At 48.8% G+C, this 20,920-nt stretch overlaps 1 protein-coding gene across 2 annotated transcripts in view; it reads left to right on the top strand.

Moving 5' to 3' along the window:
• Nucleotides 1–17,671: 17,671 nt before the first annotated feature.
• LOC138580075 (zinc finger protein 583-like) overlaps nt 17,672–20,920 on the top strand; it is a 161,318-nt gene continuing 158,069 nt past the window's right edge. For both annotated transcript variants that reach the window (XM_069650328.1, XM_069650329.1), the window contains exon 1: nt 17,672–17,827. In XM_069650328.1, coding sequence (XP_069506429.1) covers nt 17,804–17,827 — 24 coding nt within the window. In that variant the 5' untranslated portion in view covers nt 17,672–17,803. The remainder of the gene's footprint in view (nt 17,828–20,920) is intronic.

Below are 20,920 nucleotides of genomic sequence, written 5' to 3'. Positions count from 1 at the left end.
GACAATGAAGGACTCTCCCAAAATGGGAATAAGGCCAAGACAGAGTGCGGGTGAGCGTAAGTGGGAGTTTATCAATCAGAATTGGGCATGCAAAGAACTCTGCAAACTCCGAGAGCGCTCTGTCTGACAATAGCAAAGACAGGCGTATATATTTACAAAAAATGTCATCAAAACCTACATACTATAGGGGGCACAAGTTCATTGGGATTGGGTGGCGACGACTAACTATAGGTGCTGCTGCGGTGTGGTTGGTCTTGGCTGGAGGACGTCACTGGTCACCCTCGTGGGTTGGGCTGGGCCTGGCAGGTCGGCTTGAGTTCATCCGGGCGGTGTTGGTGTGCCGAGGCGGCCTGTGGCAGAGATGAATGCCTTTCCTGACTTACTTGCCCTCTGCCATGCACCCCGCAGTAATTCAGTCATTTACAGTTCTATTCTCTTTAGTAAATCTTTCAATAGGTTAATGCAACACAGGAGGAATGCACCTTGTGAGGGGTCTGGAGATAATATATCGAGGCCTGGTTACTTGTGATCTGCTGACCGGGACCGTAGGTCGAGGGGCTAAGCTTCGGGGACTGGGGCGGGTGGTACAGGTCTTTCTTGTCTTGTTAGAAGTGGTTATGGACGTTTCGCTGTGTGTCGTCAAAGTGTTGGGTGTCCTGATTGCACAGGGCCATAAGTCTGAGACAGTCCGGTGGGTTGTGGGGTTTACGAGGGGGTTCTTGAGTTTAACCTAAGGTTTACTGCTGTGCTGTAAATAATGCAGGTGGCTGGCCGCGGCCTTGGGTGCTGCAGTGGGGCTACAAGTCTTTGAAGCGGCTCCAGTCAGGTCGGGGGAGGCGTGATAGCGCAGAGCGGGGCTCTGTTCTCATGTCTTGGCAGCCTTCTGAGGGAGGGAGGGGGATACATCGAGACCTTGTACGCTTTCACAAAGGTATCTCCCTCGTGTGTTGCCGAATATAGGTAAAGACATCGCAAACATTTGAATACTTTCTATAATACTTATTTAAAATCACGTCAAAACATGCATTTAACCTTTGCTGGGTGCGTTTCGATTATACCCAGTCAGAGCACCATTTTTGTACATTACACTCTAGCAGCTACAGTAGTTTTAGTTATGGCGCGAAACCATGTGAGGTAGGCTGCCCAGTGATACATGCAACGAACAGATCCCTGGAGCGTCCCTTTAGCATTAGCATCCACCTGCAATGGTGCGGGCTCGCCATAGCTTATATCATGGGAGCATACTCTCTCATTTTAATACATTCTACAGGCGTGTATATTTTGTGGAAGAAAGAAATAATGCAAGAGGACTTGACATTCATATATACATATATATGTGAAGACTGTCTGCCATCAGAGGACCATTTTGCTGTTCGTTTCATTATTCAGGCCTGCTGGCCGGGTCATGCTGATAGTGGTGGTACACTGCGGGAGGTGAACTGTTACAATGTTAGCGTATTGCGCTAGCTCATGTCCGTCTTGTTCGTGGGAACGTGCTCGCAGCGGATCTGCCAGGGTGCTGCGGCAACAGGGATGTTCTCCAAGGGTGGGGGCCGCGCTACAGCGCGCTGAGCTCACACCATCTTTACTGGGCAAAGAATGGTTTTTGGGCCTAGCTAAATTTGTGTTGTAATCAATACATGTGGGCATTCGATACGTGTGGGCAATGTCTCCAGTGGGTGAGCCCTCCACCACCTGGGCCCGGGTGGCATGAGGGAACGCCCAATGGGCCATAGCCCTCACCTGGGGAAGAAACGCAGGCGAGAGGGGTCTCCTGGACCAGTCCTCCCCTACATTTCCCCCCTTTCGTTACTTAAGTAACGAATTCTTTAACTCCTCTATCCTCCTACATTCTGCTTCGTCCATCACCGCCTCATCCCATGCAGGAGTTCCTTTGATAGGCATCCATGCTCTGCACACCCCCCTTAAACTCTCACCTCTCCTGGCGTATTAATCTGGAGTACACGTAAGATATATGCACCCACCATCTCCTTCCAAATCTACCCATACTTCCTCGTACCATTCTAGTATGCGGGGCTCTTTGATGGTGGTGTGCCAAAGCTTGTCTACAATATCCTTGTCGTGGTACATGGGCACCAGTTGGTACCTGGGTGTGTTGTCTACCCCTGTTTGTACTTGTGCTTCTTGCATCGTTTTTATTGTACCGTGTGAGTTGCCCATTGTCACCATCATCATTGCACCATTTGGTACTGCGTTAGCACAGACTCGAAGACCCACCTGGCATAGGCAGAAAATCAAAAGGAGGAACACCACAGCTGGCATCAAAAATTTCATCGTTGTTACAAGCCATGAGGGGACCCAGGAGAAGAGGTTATCGAACCATGTACTATCTTCTGCTCCGCCTTCCATCTTCATTTTTTCTCCTAGGTTGTGGACTGCTTCGATCACATGGGACAGGGAGCCGTTTTCTGCGTCTTCAGAAGGTACGAAAGTGCAGCAGGCACTTCCTATATTTCGGCAAACACCGCCGTCCATCGCCGTCAACAGGTCCAGGACATACCTGTTTTGCATGGTCATCAGTCGCAAGGCTCTTAGTTCGACCTTTATTATGTTAAAACCTTCTTCAGTGTCGTTCGCCAGCTGAATTAATTCCCAGCGTGTTATCTGGAGCCATTTTGCGTTAGCCCTTGCTTGGACACTTGATACGAGCGAGGCAAAAAATGTTTCTGCTGAGCTGAATAATCGATATTTGTCTGGGATCTGGGCCAATAGTTCTGATGATGCCTTCGATATATAATTTGATGCTCGTCTGTTGCGGGTCAGCACCTCTTCCTTGCTTCCAGAAGACAGGACATACATTTGTGGTTCTGCAGTTGGTTGGCCCACACTCTGTTGTGTGCGGTCCTGTGTCCCTTTGCTTCCATCGATGTGGCTTTCTGGTATCACCATTAGAGCTGAGTGCAGAGTGGCCATTGAGCAGCTGCCACTCCACGACGGGGGGAGGTGTAGGTATGCCTGGTTTCCACATACCCAATATGTGTCCATAAGGGCCGCAGTTCCTTTTCTTAGGTCTGGGATAGTGAGGGTTTTGTTGCACTTCTTGTTCGTCCCCATGGACGTTCTCCCCTCTCCTTTGAAACATAGTTCATAGTCTATTTCATTCTGCAACTTGAAAGGCTTTTCGATGGGCGTAACCCAGGTTAGTTTTGAAATGTGTTCTCTCCATACTGGTGTGCATGTTTCTTCTATCCATTGCAATTTCTCCGGTGCCACACCCCTCAGTGCTTCAGCTTTACACATTACTTCTTCATTCTTCCACTTGTTATCAGAAAAAAGTGTCCCTTCGATTGCAAAAAATGGTTCCTTTAGACATACAACCCCTGACGGTTTTGGGTAGCACGTTTTCTCGTTCTGCAGCATTTGAAAAGTCACTTCATGTGCCTGGAAGGTGTTCTTAATTCTGCACAACGTGAGATGAAGGAGACATTGGGCATCTATAATCGGCAACTCTTTGGGTAGCAGTACTTTGGGTGTACCTGATGCGTGAGGGATGAGGGAGCAAACGTAACAGCTCTCGTTTGTTGTTTGTTTAGCTGTGGCACTCATATCTGCATACCACTTATTTGTTTGGTGGGGCTGTCGTGGGTCTTCCATCTTATCTAGGCCTAGCCCATAATACTCATCATACTTCCTCCTCCCAGCTTCCCTCTTCCGTCTATTGTTCTTATTCCTCATATTCTTCCCCATCCCCTGGGCAAGAGACAAAATAGACCCCCCTTTCTCATTCCCGCCCCCCTTCACCCAGTCATCATATAATATTTCATGTGTTTCTCTCATTCGTTTATTCTGTATGGCCGTGGGGGCAGGTTGGCTGGTGGGGGTATTATACAACCAGGATATGGCAGAGGGGTCTCGGTCGTTTAAACTGTGAGCATTGTAATTAGACATCTCAGGTGGGGACAGTGTGTTGTTTTGTCTTTCACCTTTTGGCCCTCCATCGTGTGAGATGACAACATTGGGTGACGAAGTATAGTAGCCCCACACAAGTTTAGTTCCATCCCATATCAAAAAATCACCTTCCCTTGTAGTTGCGTTGACACTTGCAGTTGTATTGGTCCCAATGGTTGTGTTGCTCCCTCCCCCCTCGTTCATCTCGATAGAGATGAACGCTATGAACCAGTATGTAACCAGACCAAATAATAATGTAAAAAACAATATAATGCACGCAGATAGTCCACATTCATACGAATATATACATTTCACAGTTAACCATTCTCTAATTCTAGTAAATTTATCCGTTGCAGGCCGCCCGTTAGATGCCATGGAAGCTCCTGTTTTAAGATATAAAAGTGCATTGAGTGCATACATGTAAACATTTTGTTGGCACCATCAGTGCCAATATACATGTGACGGGGAATGGAAACGGGTGGGGATACGGGGAGGGGTATTCACAGACAAGGGTGTATACAAGCTCATAGTTTGACATTCCATTTAACATATGTATATGATATATTCATACTCAACAAGATCAAAGTTAAAACAAAATTTTCCCCTTTTTTTTTTTTTCTTCATCTTTATCAGTTGTGCATTTCTTCAAATTCAGTACCAGCACATACACGCAATTTCGTATTCAGTCATTCTGCTCAGTTGCGGCGTTTGCTGTTGTCTGTGCTCCCCATCTACCTCCTCTTGTACGTTGCTATATGCCTTTCGTACATCGTTCAAGTGCACCCAGTACCTCAACCCTTTGACCTTTACCGCCGTAGGCGTGCAAAATATTACTTCATATGGGCCATGGAATCGTGGTGCATTCCACCGACGCACAAAACTTCTGACATATATCCAGTCGCCTGGCATTAGCTGTAGTTGTTGCCCTGGCTCCGTGACAGCGCCTGTTACATTTCCCTCTTCTCTAGTGAAGGGTGGGGACAATTGCTTTGCTATCACGCGCGCTGCCCTTGTCAGTTTCTTTAAATAGTCTGTGAACTCATCTCCCAATATCGCGGCGCTTCTGTGAGCGTCTGAGTGTTCGCGCAGTGGTGAATGTGCGGTGTTCATCCGTCTCCCAGTCACGATCTCGTGCGGGGACAAATGGTGGTCTTTGCTTGGCTGGTTTCGTAACTCAAATAGCGCAAGCGGTAGGCAGTAAATCCAATTCTTTTTTAATGAGAAGCATAGTTTTGATAACCTGCCCTTCAACAGTCCGTTTATCTTTTCCACTACGCCATTAGGATGATAAATTGAACATAATTTATGTTTTATTCCCAGCAATGTAGTCACTTCCTTAAAAAGCTCATTCACAAAATGAGTGCCATTGTCTGAGCGGATCACGTCACAAATTCCCCAGCGCGGGAATACTTCCCTTACTAGGAACTTGGCGGCGCTTTTGGCATCGGGCCGCGCGCAGGGTCCTGCTTCCACCCACCTTGAAAATGGGCACACGACCACAATCATGTACCGTGCACCATTACACCTCTCCCCCATGTCTGCGTAATCTATGTGCAGTTCCTTGAATGGGCCAATGGGTTTAGGGATTGTTCCCCGGAGAGTGCGTAATGTCATCCCTGAATTGTATATTTGGCATGTTGTACATTCCATTGCCAATCGAGACACATGCTCCTGAAGACAGGGCACGAACCATTCTTCCTGTATTTCTGCTGTGATGTGTTGTTTGGTGTTATGTGCAGGGAAGTGTAGCTGTTGAAATGCAATCTCTAGTAGCTGAAATGGCATTACCACCTTCCCCGAGTTATTTTGCCTCCACAGCAGGTCTGTTCCTGACTTGCTACACCCTCGCTTTGTCCACAATAGTTTTTCCTCTGCACTGGCTCCTTCCTGTAATTCTATTATTTGTGGTATGGGCATGATATTATATCCCTCTGGGGGCTCTTCGTTTGTTTTGTCCTTAAGCATGTACTCACCTGTGTCATTTTTCTGAAAATAGGAAGCCTCCTTGGCGGCAGCGTCCGCTGCCGCGTTCCCTAAAGACACAACATCTGTGTTGGATGTATGTGCTTGGCACTTCACTATTGCTACTGCAGTGGGGTTTTGCAGGGCCTCAATTAACTCTTTCAACAATTCCGCATGCTGTACAGGTGTTCCGTCTGCCCTCCTAAAGCCCCTCCGCCCCCACCTTGCTAGGCCCCCATGTACTGTCGTTGTCATGTAAGCTGAGTCTGTGTATATCGTCACTGCACAACCCTTTGCTGCATGTAGTGCTTCTATGAGTGCAATCAGTTCTGCTGCCTGCGCGGAGTAATGTGATGGGAGACGATATTGTACCAGTGTTTCATACTCACCGTCTTCTAACCTCACCACTGCCATGCCAACGTGTTTTTCTCCCGTGTCCGCGTCAATTGATGCGGACCCATCCACAAAGTACACTTCCCCTTCGCTTAGAGCATTCTCACACACCACTGTCTCCTCCCCGCTTCCTCCTGTGTAGGTTGCGCAATCGTGGTTCTGCATGTCTTCGAGCGTGCATGCTTCTGTAATGAATGTGGCGGGGTTCACTGTCTTGCATCTTACTATATGGATGTTGGCACTGGACAGTATAACCTCGTAGGCGGTCGCCCGCTGTGTGGTCAGTGTGCTTTTTGATCTCTCTAGTATTGCAAATAATGAATGTTCCACAAACAATGTCACAGGGCAACCCATTACTATTGTGGCACTTTTCTCAATCGCGAACGCGGCTGCAGCGAGTGATTGCTCGCACGCGAAATGGCCCTGCATCACAGCATCTAAAGTGCCACTATAGTAAGCCAATGGCTTGTGTCCTAAGGATGTTTTTTGTGTCAGGACTGCTGTCATCAGTGTTTCCTTGCAGTGTGAGAATAGGTAAAACTCGCGTCCATAATCGGGGTTTGCCAGTACTGGGGCGCTTGAAATCAACTCTTTTAGTGTTTGGAAGGAGGAACTCATCTCTTCTGTCCATTCCATCTTCCTGTTCTCCTGTTGGGCCACCTTTAATGCTTGTAATAAGGGCCTGGTGTATGCCGCATAATCTAATATCCATGCTCGGCAATAATTGCACATTCCCAAAAATTTCTGCATGTCTTTTACTGTTGTGGGTTCTTGTACTGATCTTATGGCTTCTACCCTGTCTGGTATTATTCTTTTCCCATCTCTTGAAATCAGCTGTCCTAGGTACAGGACCTCTGTCAGACAGTATTGTAGCTTTCCCTTGTCCACTTTGTACCACTTGTTGGCCAGCAAAGTCAATAATGTTATGGAATCTTTTCTGCATGTCTCTTCGTTTCGTGCGCAGACTAGTAAATCGTCTACGTACTGAATAATGGTGCTCTCAACTGATAGGTTTCCTAGGTCTTCATGTAATACGCGATTGAAGATGCTCGGGCTCTCGCAGTAACCCTGTGGTAATCTGCAATGCTCGTACCTTTTACCCCCCAGTGTGAAGGCGGTAAGGTATCTACTCTCTTCAGCCAGGGGTATAGAGAAAAATGCGTTCTTCAAATCCACTACTGTGAAATGTGATGCCTCTTTCGGGATGCTGCATAGTATTGATGCGGGGTTCGGGACTAAAGGGAACTCCTTCTGAATTACATCATTGAGGGGGCGTAAGTCCTGTATCATCCTCCAAGACCCCCCTTTTGTTTTCTTGATCGGATAAATACAAGTGTTACATGGGGAATTTGAAGGCACTATTATCCCTTGTGCTAGTAGGGCGTTTATTGTTTCTTTTATGCCCTCTTCAGCTTCACGAGACAGAGGATACTGTTTAACTCGTGGTAAAATTGCTCCTTGTTTTAGCTTTATTACCACAGGCTGTACTCCATGCAACAGTCCCACATCATGGGGGCCTGTTGTCCATAAGTTGTTTGGTACGAGCCTCATGTTGTCATCAAAAAACGACGGTGGTGCTCCTACCACTGTCATCAATTGGACGGCAGTCTCCCTTGCTTGTATTAAAATATCACAGGGCATCGCTATTTCCATCACTATTTCACCATCCCCTTCTGAGTCTGAAAAGAGATCCTCATCTGTTACCTCTCGCAGGGCGATGTTGGCGTTTGTGCATAGCACTGTGCGCCACTCACACCCTTCCTCGTCCACTCCGATCACAGCTATTCTTTTTGCTGACACTTGCACAGCGTGCAAATCTAACGATACCACTGATCCTGGTGCTGTGTTGGGGCATACTATGGGGCGGAAGAGGAACTCCGTCGGGATCCTCCAGTCCATGCTTCTCAGCTCGGGAATAATGAGGGCCAGAGTCTTCAGCCCTCTGATAAACATTTCCTCATTTTGTGGCAGTCCTCGTATTTCCTGCGTGGTTGTGTAGGCTTGCACTACCAACATTGCACGCAAGGGGCATATCCCGGGCGTGGAACACACTATCCCTCTCTCGGTAAATGATATGGTCATGTTGAGTTTACTCAGGAGATCCCTCCCTAGCAAGTTAATTGGGGAATGTTCGTAATACAATAAGGGTGCCTTCACAGTCTTACCCCCCACTGTTACATCCAAAGCTTCTGTGTAAGGAACTTCAACTACAGCCCCAGAGAACCCCTGCGTCTCTAACTTCCTGTTAGATAACGGGAATCGGCCCTCCCTGATACATGATTTCTCCGCTCCCGAATCAACCATGAATATAAATTGCTTGTCTCCTATCTGCGCCCCTACCAATGGTTCCTCTGCTGCATTGTAGGTGGTGGATAGAACTGGACACGCAAGTGTTCTCTGTGGGCTGTCCTATGCGGGGTATCTCGTCGCCCCTCCCTCATTAAAGGCATTTCCGGAAACTATCGACATGCCGCTGTAAGGTGCTGGCGCGGGGGCCCCGTTTGCCGTTGTCGCGAAAGGGTTACCTGGCGTGTATTGCATACTGTCATTGTTTTGGGGGTGGTTCTGTGTCCTATACTGGTGTCCTTGTTGCTGGCCCGTGGTACCCTGGCCGGGGTTTCTTAGCTGCTGTTGTCCCATTGGGAGACCGTATGGGCTTCCCGGGTGTGGATGACCATAAGCCTCCCCCTCCTGGAACCCATTGTTTTGTCTACTTCTGCACTCCCTGGAGTAATGTCCCCATCTTCCACAGTTCCAGCAACTCCCTTGGGGGCCCCTGGGACCCTGCCATCCATTTCCTCCCATGCCCCCATACCCCTGTCCGCCTCCTCTCCGGCCCCTGTACCCACCTCGTCCCCCTCGAGGGGTCCACTCTTGCCACTGCGGGCTTCCACCTTGCTCCTGCTCAGTCCACTGCCGCTGTGCTGGTCCTGCCCAAGTAGTTGCCACCCTTCCTTGGAGTGCTATCTGCCCCTCCTCCTCCTCATCTCCCGCTCTACTGTGTGGGAGTGCGGCTACTGCTGCTGCAACCTTCACTAACTTTGACTGTACTAACTTCGCCTCGTCTGCCAATCTTTTCTGCGCCACCTCCTTCTCCCTCTCCTTGATTCTTTTACAATGGTGTACTATTATGCTTTGAATTTCTGGCCATCCCTTTGCTTCAATACCTGCTATCTTGTCAAGCGCCTTCTGCACTTCCTTTGGGAGCCCTCTCTTTATAATGAAATAAAATAAAGATGTCGATTGGTACCAGGGCGTGCCCGTTTCGGCTCTCCACATCTCTTGGACCCGGAAAATATAATCCATAGCCTCTTCCCCGTCATTCATTGTACACTGCATCACTGACTGCAAGTCCGGTGTGTCTGGGAATGTTTCGCGTAAGGCATCCCACACCCTGGCACGCACCGTGTTAAATGACGCCCCATCGTGGCGGTCACAGTCTAACGTTACTCCCGGGAAACCGGCCTTAACCCATACCCTTTCAGCCTGATCACCTACTGCTGATACGAGTAGACTTTTTACATCTCCTATGGCTAGGGGTACCCCGGCAGTGTGTTTCTCAAAGGCATATATCCAATTACTTGCCCCTCCTGACAACGGGGGCAATAGCTTTAATAAATTGGCTTTATCCATCTGTGCCCATGGGATATAGTTAGGCCTCCCTCCCCCCCTGTGTATCAACGGGAGCTGTAGCCTTCCTTTTGTTGTTCCGTCCGGGCCCGTTTGAGCTGTTGATGTCCCCAGTGATGCCATTTTTCCCACTCTGTTCCTTAGTCGGCCCGTCCACTCATCATCAAGGGTTCTCAGCGAACACGTACCTTCCTCCCCCTCGCTTCCCCCTCCTATCGCCATACTCAACCTGTCGCTTTCTTCTACCTCGTCCCTTATATCACACAGCAACTCCTCTCTAATTCCCCCCCTCCTTTCCTCGCTTGCAGCATCTCCCTCTCCGGGCCCTACTTCTATTATTCGCGTTGGTTCTTCCTCAATTCTGAACAAAATCTCGCCCTTTTTCCTCCCCTCTTCGGGCTTTCTATTTTCACCTAGCGCTCTGGACGTACGTCCCGATCTAGTTGCATCTAGTGCTGTTCGCTCGCATATGTCTTTTATCCTCGAGAGCTCATCCTTTGCTATCGTCAGTCTTGATTCTAAATCATCTGTGAGCTTCTCTATATCTACCCTTTGTGCACCTGCCTGGGCTCGCTCCCTCGTGCTCTCGTATGGCGGGGGTGCCGTGGGCCGGAGGGGTGTAGTATCTCTCGGGGGAGGTATGTAAGTAGGATCACTGTACCCCTCTGCGGGCACAGGCTTCTTTATTATCGGGTACAAACTTATTACCTCTACAGGTGATGCTACACTTGAGCCTTCTTTGACATCTCTTTGGATTAACAGTGGATTGTCTGTGGTGGACGGGAGATCAGTATTTAGTGTTGGTGTCTTAGGCGGTGGTATCTCTTCAAATAACCTCCAAAGATCTAATATTTCCCTCCTATTTTGCAGCTGCTTTCCTTTGTATTTTAGATAAATGCATGTGGCCACTGTATCCAGGACACTTTTATCAAACGACCCTCCCTCGGGCCAAATCTGTGGTAACCCCTCCCCCTTTAGCTCGGTCACCCATTGGTCGTGGTATTTTTTAATCCGCTCCACGTATCCCGGGAGATTCTTACAAATATGCGATAAGGGTGTTTCAGCCCCCATCTCTGTGCCCTCCTAGTGCTAACGTGCCTCGTGTGTTTGCAACTACAATGTAGATGTTGTATCAATATTATTCTTTATATTTTACTTCACATTCAATGTTGGGTCCCTTTGGGCTCTCCCCCTCCCTGTTTGCACAATACAAAACTGGCCGTACACAATGTCTATTATGTTCTTTGTGAGGGGCACATACAAGAGCAACCCATCCTGTGGTTTCACTATGTCAAACTGGGAATCAAAAAGGTACTCACTCACTCCACTATATTGACGTTGTCTGAAGAGAGAAAAAAACTTTTATCCGACCACACTTATCATGACCATTTAACTATTATGCACTTATAATCGTTCACACATTCACAACGTCAAAATCTCTTCTAGCACATACGAGGTGCACACACCTCTTGGCACCATTCACCATTCAAGCTGCCCTCCCTTTCCTCCCTAGCCGGCTGTCCCTAATCGCCTTATTTGAATATCTAGATGCGCATATATATATATAGATATTAACCTGTTTCCCCCCCCTTCTAATAGGACTCTTTTTCTCTTACTGTCCCCCCCCAAGTCTGTGCTAATCACAGTTCTTTATTCTCCCCCCCCTACCCTTAAGAAAAGGAAAAAAGTAATAGCGGTCACTAATGTACTCTCAGTGTCCCCTTTTGCTGAACACTTTTATTTTATACTCCACTTCTTCATATATTCCCAGTACTAGTCAAGATAGCACTATGCGGCGCCGCCTTCCACCCCCTTTCGGAGCTAGGTTCCCGTCACTTTTATCTCTTATTCACCTCTTAATCCTAATGGCCATATGCAAAGAAAAAGCAAGGAAAATTCAAGGTGATCTTTAGTAGATCTGCGTACCCCCTCTTTGTTTCCTGTCCTACACTTCACTCCCCGCTCCCCTTAAGATCGCTCGCACTCAGTACTCTCGTGCCCGTCTTGAACCGATACTCTCCGAAACTGGGTCCGTCCAGGCAGTGTCGCCGTCAGCTCTACAGTCAGCCCCGGCTCCGGCGAGCGGTACTCAAAGGGGATTTTTCAACCGGGATCCCGTACCCCCTCTCTATTGAGTGCGCACTTCTTAGTGTACCGGTCGCCGTTGGCGGGCAGCCTCCTGGAGCCGGCTCACCGTGCGTATCCCTTTGCGACCGGAGATTCTCGTGCCAAACGGGGACGGTTAGAAGGAGTTTAGGAAGAAATAAAAATCACATCGGGGTCACCACTGAAAGCAAGCGTCCCCAAACAGCACGATCCTCCCCGCAATGAGAGACAATGAAGGACTCTCCCAAAATGGGAATAAGGCCAAGACAGAGTGCGGGTGAGCGTAAGTGGGAGTTTATCAATCAGAATTGGGCATGCAAAGAACTCTGCAAACTCCGAGAGCGCTCTGTCTGACAATAGCAAAGACAGGCGTATATATTTACAAAAAACGTCATCAAAACCTACATACTATAGGGGGCACAAGTTCATTGGGATTGGGTGGCGACGACTAACTATAGGTGCTGCTGCGGTGTGGTTGGTCTTGGCTGGAGGACGTCACTGGTCACCCTCGTGAGTTGGGCTGGGCCTGGCAGGTCGGCTTGAGTTCATCCGGGCGGTGTTGGTGTGCCGAGGCGGCCTGTGGCAGAGAGGAATGCCTTTCCTGACTTACTTGCCCTCTGCCATGCACCCCACAGTCATTCAGTCATTTACAGTTCTATTCTCTTTAGTATATTCTTTCAATAGGTTAATGCAACACAGGAGGAATGCACCTTGTGAGGGGTCTGGAGATAATATATCGAGGCCTGGTTACTTGTGATCTGCTGACCGGGACCGTAGGTCGAGGGGCTAAGCTTCGGGGACTGGGGCGGGTGGTACAGGTCTTTCTTGTCTTGTTAGAAGTGGTTATGGACGTTTCGCTGTGTGTCGTCAAAGTGTTGGGTGTCCTGATTGCACAGGGCCATAAGTCTGAGACAGTCCGGTGGGTTGTGGGGTTTACGAGGAGGTTCTTGAGTTTAACCTAAGGTTTACTGCTGTGCTGTAAATAATGCAGGTGGCTGGCCGCGGCCTTGGGTGCTGCAGTGGGGCTACAAGTCTTTGAAGCGGCTCCAGTCAGGTCGGGGGAGGCGTGATAGCGCAGAGCGGGGCTCTGTTCTCATGTCTTGGCAGCCTTCTGAGGGAGGGAGGGGGATACATCGAGACCTTGTACGCTTTCACAAAGGTATCTCCCTCGTGTGTTGCCGAATATAGGTAAAGACATCGCAAACATTTGAATACTTTCTATAATACTTATTTAAAATCACGTCAAAACATGCATTTAACCTTTGCTGGGTGCGTTTCGATTATACCCAGTCCGAGCACCATTTTTGTACATTACACTCTAGCAGCTACAGTGTTTCAGTTACATGCATATACATTCGCAGTAAATGAGGTAGTGGTTAGATCAGTGGAGTACATAGAAAACGACCCGCCACCGTTCGTGACGGTGGTGGCATATGAGGGGCTCAGACATTCACACATGATACGTGCACTCTCGCGCATTCTTTAATGAGTTCATAGTATAGTTGCATTCGCTTTCTCGTGTACTCTAGCAGCATTAGTTTTAGTTATGGCGCGAAACCATGTGAGGTAGGCTGCCCAGTGATACATGCAACGAACAGATCCCTGGAGCGTCCCTTTAGCATTAGCATCCACCTGCAATGGTGCGGGCTCGCCATAGCTTATATCATGGGAGCATACTCTCTCATTTTAATACATTCTACAGGCGTGTATATTTTGTGGAAGAAAGAAATAATGCAAGAGGACTTGACATTCATATATACATATATATGTGAAGACTGTCTGCCATCAGAGGACCATTTTGCTGTTCGTTTCATTATTCAGGCCTGCTGGCCGGGTCATGCTGATAGTGGTGGTACACTGCGGGAGGTGAACTGTTACAACTCCTTTGTACACCTCCCAATCAGCCTTCCTAAAATTCAACCGACTCCCAGTCATACGCGACCTGGTCCCTACCTCACCCCTCACAGTCACCAAAATAGCAGAATGATCGCTCCCCATATCCCCATCCTCATGCACCTCCCAATCACATTCACCCACAATTGCAGCAGTCACCCAGGTCAAATCCAAGCACGACAGCTTCCCAGTCCTCACATCCAAACTCGTACCTGACCCATCATTCAGCAATACCAGACTCAATTCATCCGCCATGTCTTCCAACAGTTCCCCATTCGTATCTGTCCTATCACTACCCCACAATGTGTTGGCACTGTTAAAATCGCCACACAAAACACACGGTCCCACATGTCCTCTTATCACTCCAGTCAACACACCCACTTCCACCACCTCACACGGATTATAATAATTCAGCACCAATACTTCCGATCCTCCTACCCGAATCCCCGCCCCAATCGCCTCTACTGCTCCATCCACCACAATCTCCCTTGCAATCAACCCCTTTCGAACTGCTAAAGCCACACCCCCCCTCTCCCCTCCAACCTATCCTTACGAAAAACCTGGTATCACAAATCTCAAATCACCCCTCAACCACGTCTCCTGAATACAAACCACGTCAACATTCAATTCCTCACACAACACCGCTTTCAACTCCTGTCCATTCCTCAACAAACTCCTCGCGTTCCACTGCAAAATCCTCATGCCGGCACCCCACTCAGCTTCCGCACTTTAGCAACCTTCTTAAACACATCTTCTTCTGATACATCTACAACCTTCAAAAACCTCCTCCCAGCTTCCACCACTCCTTTCGTAAGATCTGATGGACTGATAGACACATTCCCCTGAACCAGATCGAGCACATTCACTATAAAGCACAAAAACTCAGTTTTCGGGACAACCACCATTTCTACACCTTTCACTTCACCCACCACTTTCTTCCTTCCCACAACCTCATCCACCACCAACTTTTTCTCACTCACCTCACTCACTACCCGTACTGGTTTCACCTTTGCAACAGCCTGCGCATAAGACAAACCTTCCGCCGCCCTCACCTGTACCACTTCTCTCGCCACCCTGTAACTCTCACACCCCCTAAACGCAGAAGAATGCTCCCCCCCACAATTCACACATTTCTCCGGGGTCCCCACCTTGCATTCCTTTATATCATGATCTCCACCACACCTCCCACAGTGTCTCTCATTCCTGCATGCTCTCGCCACATGTCCAAATCGTTGACACTTATAACACCTTAATGGCATTGCCACATATACTTTCACACGATACCTCTGATAAGCCATCTCCACCACCTCCGGACACTCCGTTCTCTCAAATCTCACTGCCACAGTTGTAGACACCACATCCCCATGTGCATCCCTCCTCCCCAACCTCCACCACCCCCACTCCCGCCAGTTGCTCCTCCACCTCAGACATACTCATAACCACCGGCACTCCATACAGCACCCCCTTACAAGACACTCCACTTTGATCAAACACTCTTACCGCATGTCTACCCAGACAAAGCACCTCCAGAATCTTTGCTTTGCTATCAGCATCCGACCCCTCCACCAACAACCGGCCCCCAGCCACCACTTGTACCCGGGAAACATCTCCCACTGCTGCCTTCAACCATCTAGCAATCTCCGTCGGATTCACCCCCAGAAACGTCTTGTCACGATTTTCAGGTTTCAACACTACCTTCCACACACAATCAGACTACATCTTCTCCTCAGACATACCGCTCACTGAGGCTTCCAGCCCCTTCAAAGCACACTTTTCTGGAGTCCCCGACCCTGAGATGTCCCGGACCAGCCCCCCTTCATCATACCTCTGTGGGGATGTGCTGCGATCCCTCATTTCCCCATTCCCCCCCCTCCACAGGTGTAGATTTCACAGATGATGTCTTCCCCCTCTTTGCCTCCTCCTCTTCCACCCCCCTTTCTTTCCAACCTTCCCTTTCCCCTTACCCATTCTTACCACCTCCTCTGAGCAGTCTCACTCCTTGCATCCGTCTCCAGAGACCACTCCTCTCGAACCCAGCACCCTCCACCCAGTCACTACTCCGCCCTGCCTGGGTCCGCCTTCTCTGAGAGTCTCCTCTCCCCTGCAACAGAGCCACCGTCCCTAGTTCCTGTTAGAGGAGGTAATGTTTCTTTCAGGTCCAGACTAGTACCGCCAGATGAGCTGACTCCACACCAGAGAGGAAAGGTAGTGTGAACACTGAGGAACTACTTTGGCAGAAGCACAATAACGTAGGTAAACAAAGTGCTTCGGCATATTCCAGTCAGAGATGAGAATCGACTGATTTCAGGAAAGAGACCCAGAGCGGGTAAGAGAAAGAAGGAAAGCCTTGAGAGCGAGAGGAAGGCAAGGTAAAGGAAACACGGACAGGCAGAGTGAGGGCTAGGAAACGCTGAACAAGTACGCAAGAGAGAGAGAAAGAGCAGTAAACGAAGGATAGTCAGAATATCAGTTGAAAGGACTGACTGAAAGCGAACTTGGAAATAGGGTAAGTTAAGCGGTGAAGAGTCGGAAACAAGATAGCACACCCACGAAGAAGCAGATATGAAAGCCGGCAAGCACAGTCGCCGGGGAATAAATCTGCAAGGTGTGGAATGGAAAAGGCACAGAAAGACGAAAGCAACGAACAGGGAGATAGGAAATGGATACAACCGACCGAGAACCGGAGCAGTATGCAATTAGCCTAACGAAGCAAAGGGGGAACTGTAAGACACACGAATACAACTCACCATTCCTACAGCACAGCGCGCTGTTATACTTGCAGCGGCCATGTTGGATGAGGACTAGACCGCAACCTCTGGTTGATGGAGCAACTGAATCACTCTATGCTGGTACTTCCACCATTGCCAGTCTCCCTGGGCGCAGCATGACATTGTGTGCTTATTTCAGATGGGGGGGGGGGGGTGGCAAGGCCTTCACTTGGGAGTCCCATGGGCAATATTGTCAGGTATAACACCTACCTCCCCTCTCTCTGCTCCCCTTATCACATCCTCCTTTAAACTTTGCACACTCCTCTTTGCACCCCGGTGCCTACAAATGCAAAAAACAGCAGTAAAAGCCAAAACTATTGGCATTGCTTGTTTTTCTCCATTTCCACCACTGTATCTACCCGAGTCCAGCAATATGTATACGGTTGCTGATTTTTAAACTATTACAATTTAAGATAAGCGTAAAGACCTAGAGTGGGAGCCCGCTCCTGGAAAGCAGGGAAAGCAACGTTTGTAAAGCCGGAGCACCCCCCGCCGCATTCAGGGAATGTAATGCCGAGTTCATAAAGTGAAGCGTCTCGGGACGGGAGCATGCGCAGTGTGAGGACCCGACATTAACTACTGGCGGCGCCCAAGAGCAGAGTCGCTCGCCTGGCTCACGTCATCACCTGTGCGTCTCAGCGGCCATGGTGTCTCGTGTTTTGGTCATGCGCAGTGTGAGGACCCGACATTAACTACTGGCGGCGCCCAAGAGCAGAGTCGCTCGCCTGCCTCACGTCATCACCTGTGCGTCTCAGCGGCCATGGTGTCTCGTGTTTTGGTCATGCGCAGTGTGAGGACCCGACATTACCTACTCTGCCGGCGCCCGTACGTCATCACCTGTGCGTGCTGCAGCCCTTTAGTGTCTCGTGTTGTGAGCGTGCGCAGTGGGTGGACCCCCCCACGCATTGTCTGTGGAGGGCGCCCACAGTAAAGCACTTCCGGCGTCCTACGTCATCACCTGTGCGTCCAGCAGCCGTTAGCGTCTCGTGTTCTGGGCATGCGCAGTAGAATGCTGGCTGGGCACACGGCGGCAGTTTGTTTACTAGAGGAAGACGCTTGTTTTCGGGTTCTTTGCGGCCAGAGACTGCCCTTACACCCAGCTGAGAAGCGACGAGAAGACCGGCGAAGGCCACCCCAGAGACATGCTCCAGCAGGATTCCCATGAGGTGAGGGGGGCGTTCTAATGGGTGCTGGGTCTTTTGTGCTTCCTCGAGCACACTGCCGCGTGACCCGACGCCCCCGAGGCCATGCCAGGCACCCCCATTCTACACCCTCAACACTTGATCATCACCTACCCCGTGCCACCGCACCCTGCCCCCCCCCCGCCCCCCGGCTAGAGCTGGCGTCAAAACTAAAGGATTCGAGGGAGGGAGGGAGGGAGGGTCCTCTGTGCTGGTTCAAGTTTCACAAAGTACAGATCAATAGTTCAAAGTTCGCAACATGGTGGCGTGCGGGAGGAACCTGGAGACTAGCCTCTTCCTTCTGTCCAACGTACACCCACAGCATACTTGCCAACATTCTGTGGCCAAAAAAGATGTAGGATTTTTCAAGCTTCAAAAATAATACTTAGCAAAACAATGACATCACAGGAAATTACAAAACATGCATTGATGGCATCACTGGATCATTATAAAATGAACAACCCATCAAACAGCACAACATGGACAGATGCTAAAATGTTTCAATGTATAGGTGTGAATGGTAAGTTAACACCAAATTCAATTACCTAACTTCACAGAAAATAATCACACAGATCTGGTAGGCAACGTGTGCCACTGCTCTGTAGCAGCAGTCCATGCAGTACATATTTATTCCTGCAGTGCAGGTTGAACACTGAGCATGGAGACTGATACCCTCCTCAGTCTGATAGGCAGATGCTGTGTGATGGTGGTACGCTCTGCCACTTGCCTTCACTGGTGGTTCACCTTAGGTCTGTCCTGGCAATAGTCCAGGGCAGGGTCATGTAGCTGTCAGATCGGGGGATTGATCTGAGCCCATCACTCAAAAGTAACACTTACCCGCCCACCGCACAGACAGATTAATTGCCTTACAGTCAAATAAATTACCTGCCACTGTAAAAAGCAGTAGGATCTGTCACCCAAATCTGTAGGCAGTAAGAATGTTTAAAAAGGCAGTAGCCTACTGGTTGGCAAGTATGCCACAATCTGCACACGCCAGATTGTTCCCATGCTTGTGCAACTAGCAGGCAACATGGCCCCCTAAATACAAAAAGCTAAATCAGTAGACTTCGAAAGTCCTCATCACAGCTTTGGTGGGATCTCGGTGCTAAATCTGCAGAGATACCACTAAATGGAATTACTGTTTTGTATTAATGCTGGAGGTACTGCCAACATGAGCCAATGTTGGCGGTAAGGTGGCAGAATAACCTCCATCTTCATGGAGGTTTTCCACCTCACTGCCAAACTCGTAGTTGGGCGGTGCGATAATGTGGCATGGTTACAGTATTACTGGCACATTTTTACAGCACCACCCAATTTATAAGGCCCAAAGTCTTAATACGTGCTTCTGATCTTCTTAGGGCATACACTGGATGTGATACATGGTGCACCTGGGGAGTCAGCAAATTTCTCTGGATCTTGCTAGACATGTTCTATCCTTATGCATTCAAACTCGACCTCAAAATATTTGCCATCAATGGCATTCACCAGCTCCAGGCCTGCTTTGCGCTGATACATGCCTGGATACGCAATGTATATCTCAAACTGAGTTCCTCCTCTCCACTAACACCACAGCAAGATCCAGACCTGTCTGTCCACCATGAACCCAGAAGGCTTCACCACACAGCTGACACCAAGTGCCAAATCTCTGGGATTCCACTTTGAAAGCTATTTATTCTTCAAAAACAGGTAGCAAAGACAGCATGCTACAAAAATGGCTGTCTTTCTGAAAATTCTTTCCTACCGCACAAGAGCAGCACCATGTCTTTTCTTATCTGGACAGTGGGAACACCCTGCTCACAAACCTACCCACCTCCACCCTGCCACCAATGAAAAGCATCCTCCACATCGCAGGCACTTCATCCAAGGCCTCTGGAAATGTGACATTATGCCCACACACAAACTTCATTGGTTGCGCATACAGCCACACATCGCCTTCAAGACACGCTGAGCCATTTACAAAGCTGTCATCTTGCTCACTCCCTCCTATTCTCTTCCATTTCTGGTGGCCAACACTCCACAAGAAGCCAGGACTTGAATAGATTATAGCTACAAAAAAGAAAAAAATATTAAACTTCATAACTCTGCACCCTCTGGAGGATAGTTCAAGGGGCAACGTGCTTGGCTGGGAAGCAAGACAACACGGAACAACACAGGTTCGATCCGCAGGTCCACGCTTAGAAATCTCTGGGTATTAAGCGCGTTATACATAACCTATCATATCACCCACAGGCTTCATAACGGCCCTGATTTCACCCTCCGTCAACCCACCTAACTGCTAATTACTGCCCCAGTTGCTTAACTGAAATGCAACAACTTGGTTGTAACTTGGCCTCCCTAACATGTAATCCTATTAATCTCTGATGTTCAGCGTTCTGCTACTCCACAGACCGGTCTGTGCTAAATACATAACTAAATAAGTGTATCTTTGCTGCGTCCCACATGCTTTCCATCTTCTGTGGTTTCCAAGTATTGTTCTGGGTGGGGAACTCTCATGGAGAGTTTCATATTTGTAATGAATTTTAGTCCTTCTATTGCACTTTGGTTTTGACGTGTCGCCATCTTTTATGTTTGGTGCCTTTACAGCATTCTGTTCATCATACCCCACTTTCTGTTTGTGCTGAGCTTGTCTGACCCTGTACAAAATATAGTAATTTTGGCAGCCATGCAGGGTGGAAGCGGAATACCCTCTACGGTCCCTCATCAATTGAAAAAGGCCCCATTAGCAGTGATTGGTACAGGAAACCGACTGAGAATGAACACAGAATCAATCAAGTGACACAATCACTGATTAAAGGTATCGAAAACCATAACACTGGCACAGACAAAACTGGGGTGGATTATTGTAATTGCTGACAATCGCAGCCAGAGGAATTAGATGAATGCCAGCCAAAAGTTGGAACACCAACACACCTTTTGACTTTGAACTCGTTCAAAAACGCAAAGATTTTAAGACACGTTATACAGGTTCTCAGGAAATTTCCGATGCTCTCGCAGGACGCAGACATCAAATGGGCCAAATCATGTTATTGTTACTCACCACACCAAAACAGCTTGCGTCCTATGTTGAGCAACCCAGAA

Source organism: Ambystoma mexicanum, chromosome 3p (genome assembly GCF_040938575.1).
Source record: "Ambystoma mexicanum isolate Mex_15411 chromosome 3p, UKY_AmexF1_1, whole genome shotgun sequence".
NCBI lineage: Eukaryota > Metazoa > Chordata > Amphibia > Caudata > Ambystomatidae > Ambystoma > Ambystoma mexicanum.
Note: the sequence above shows the minus strand (reverse complement) of the source record. Positions and strands in the feature narration are given on the sequence as shown.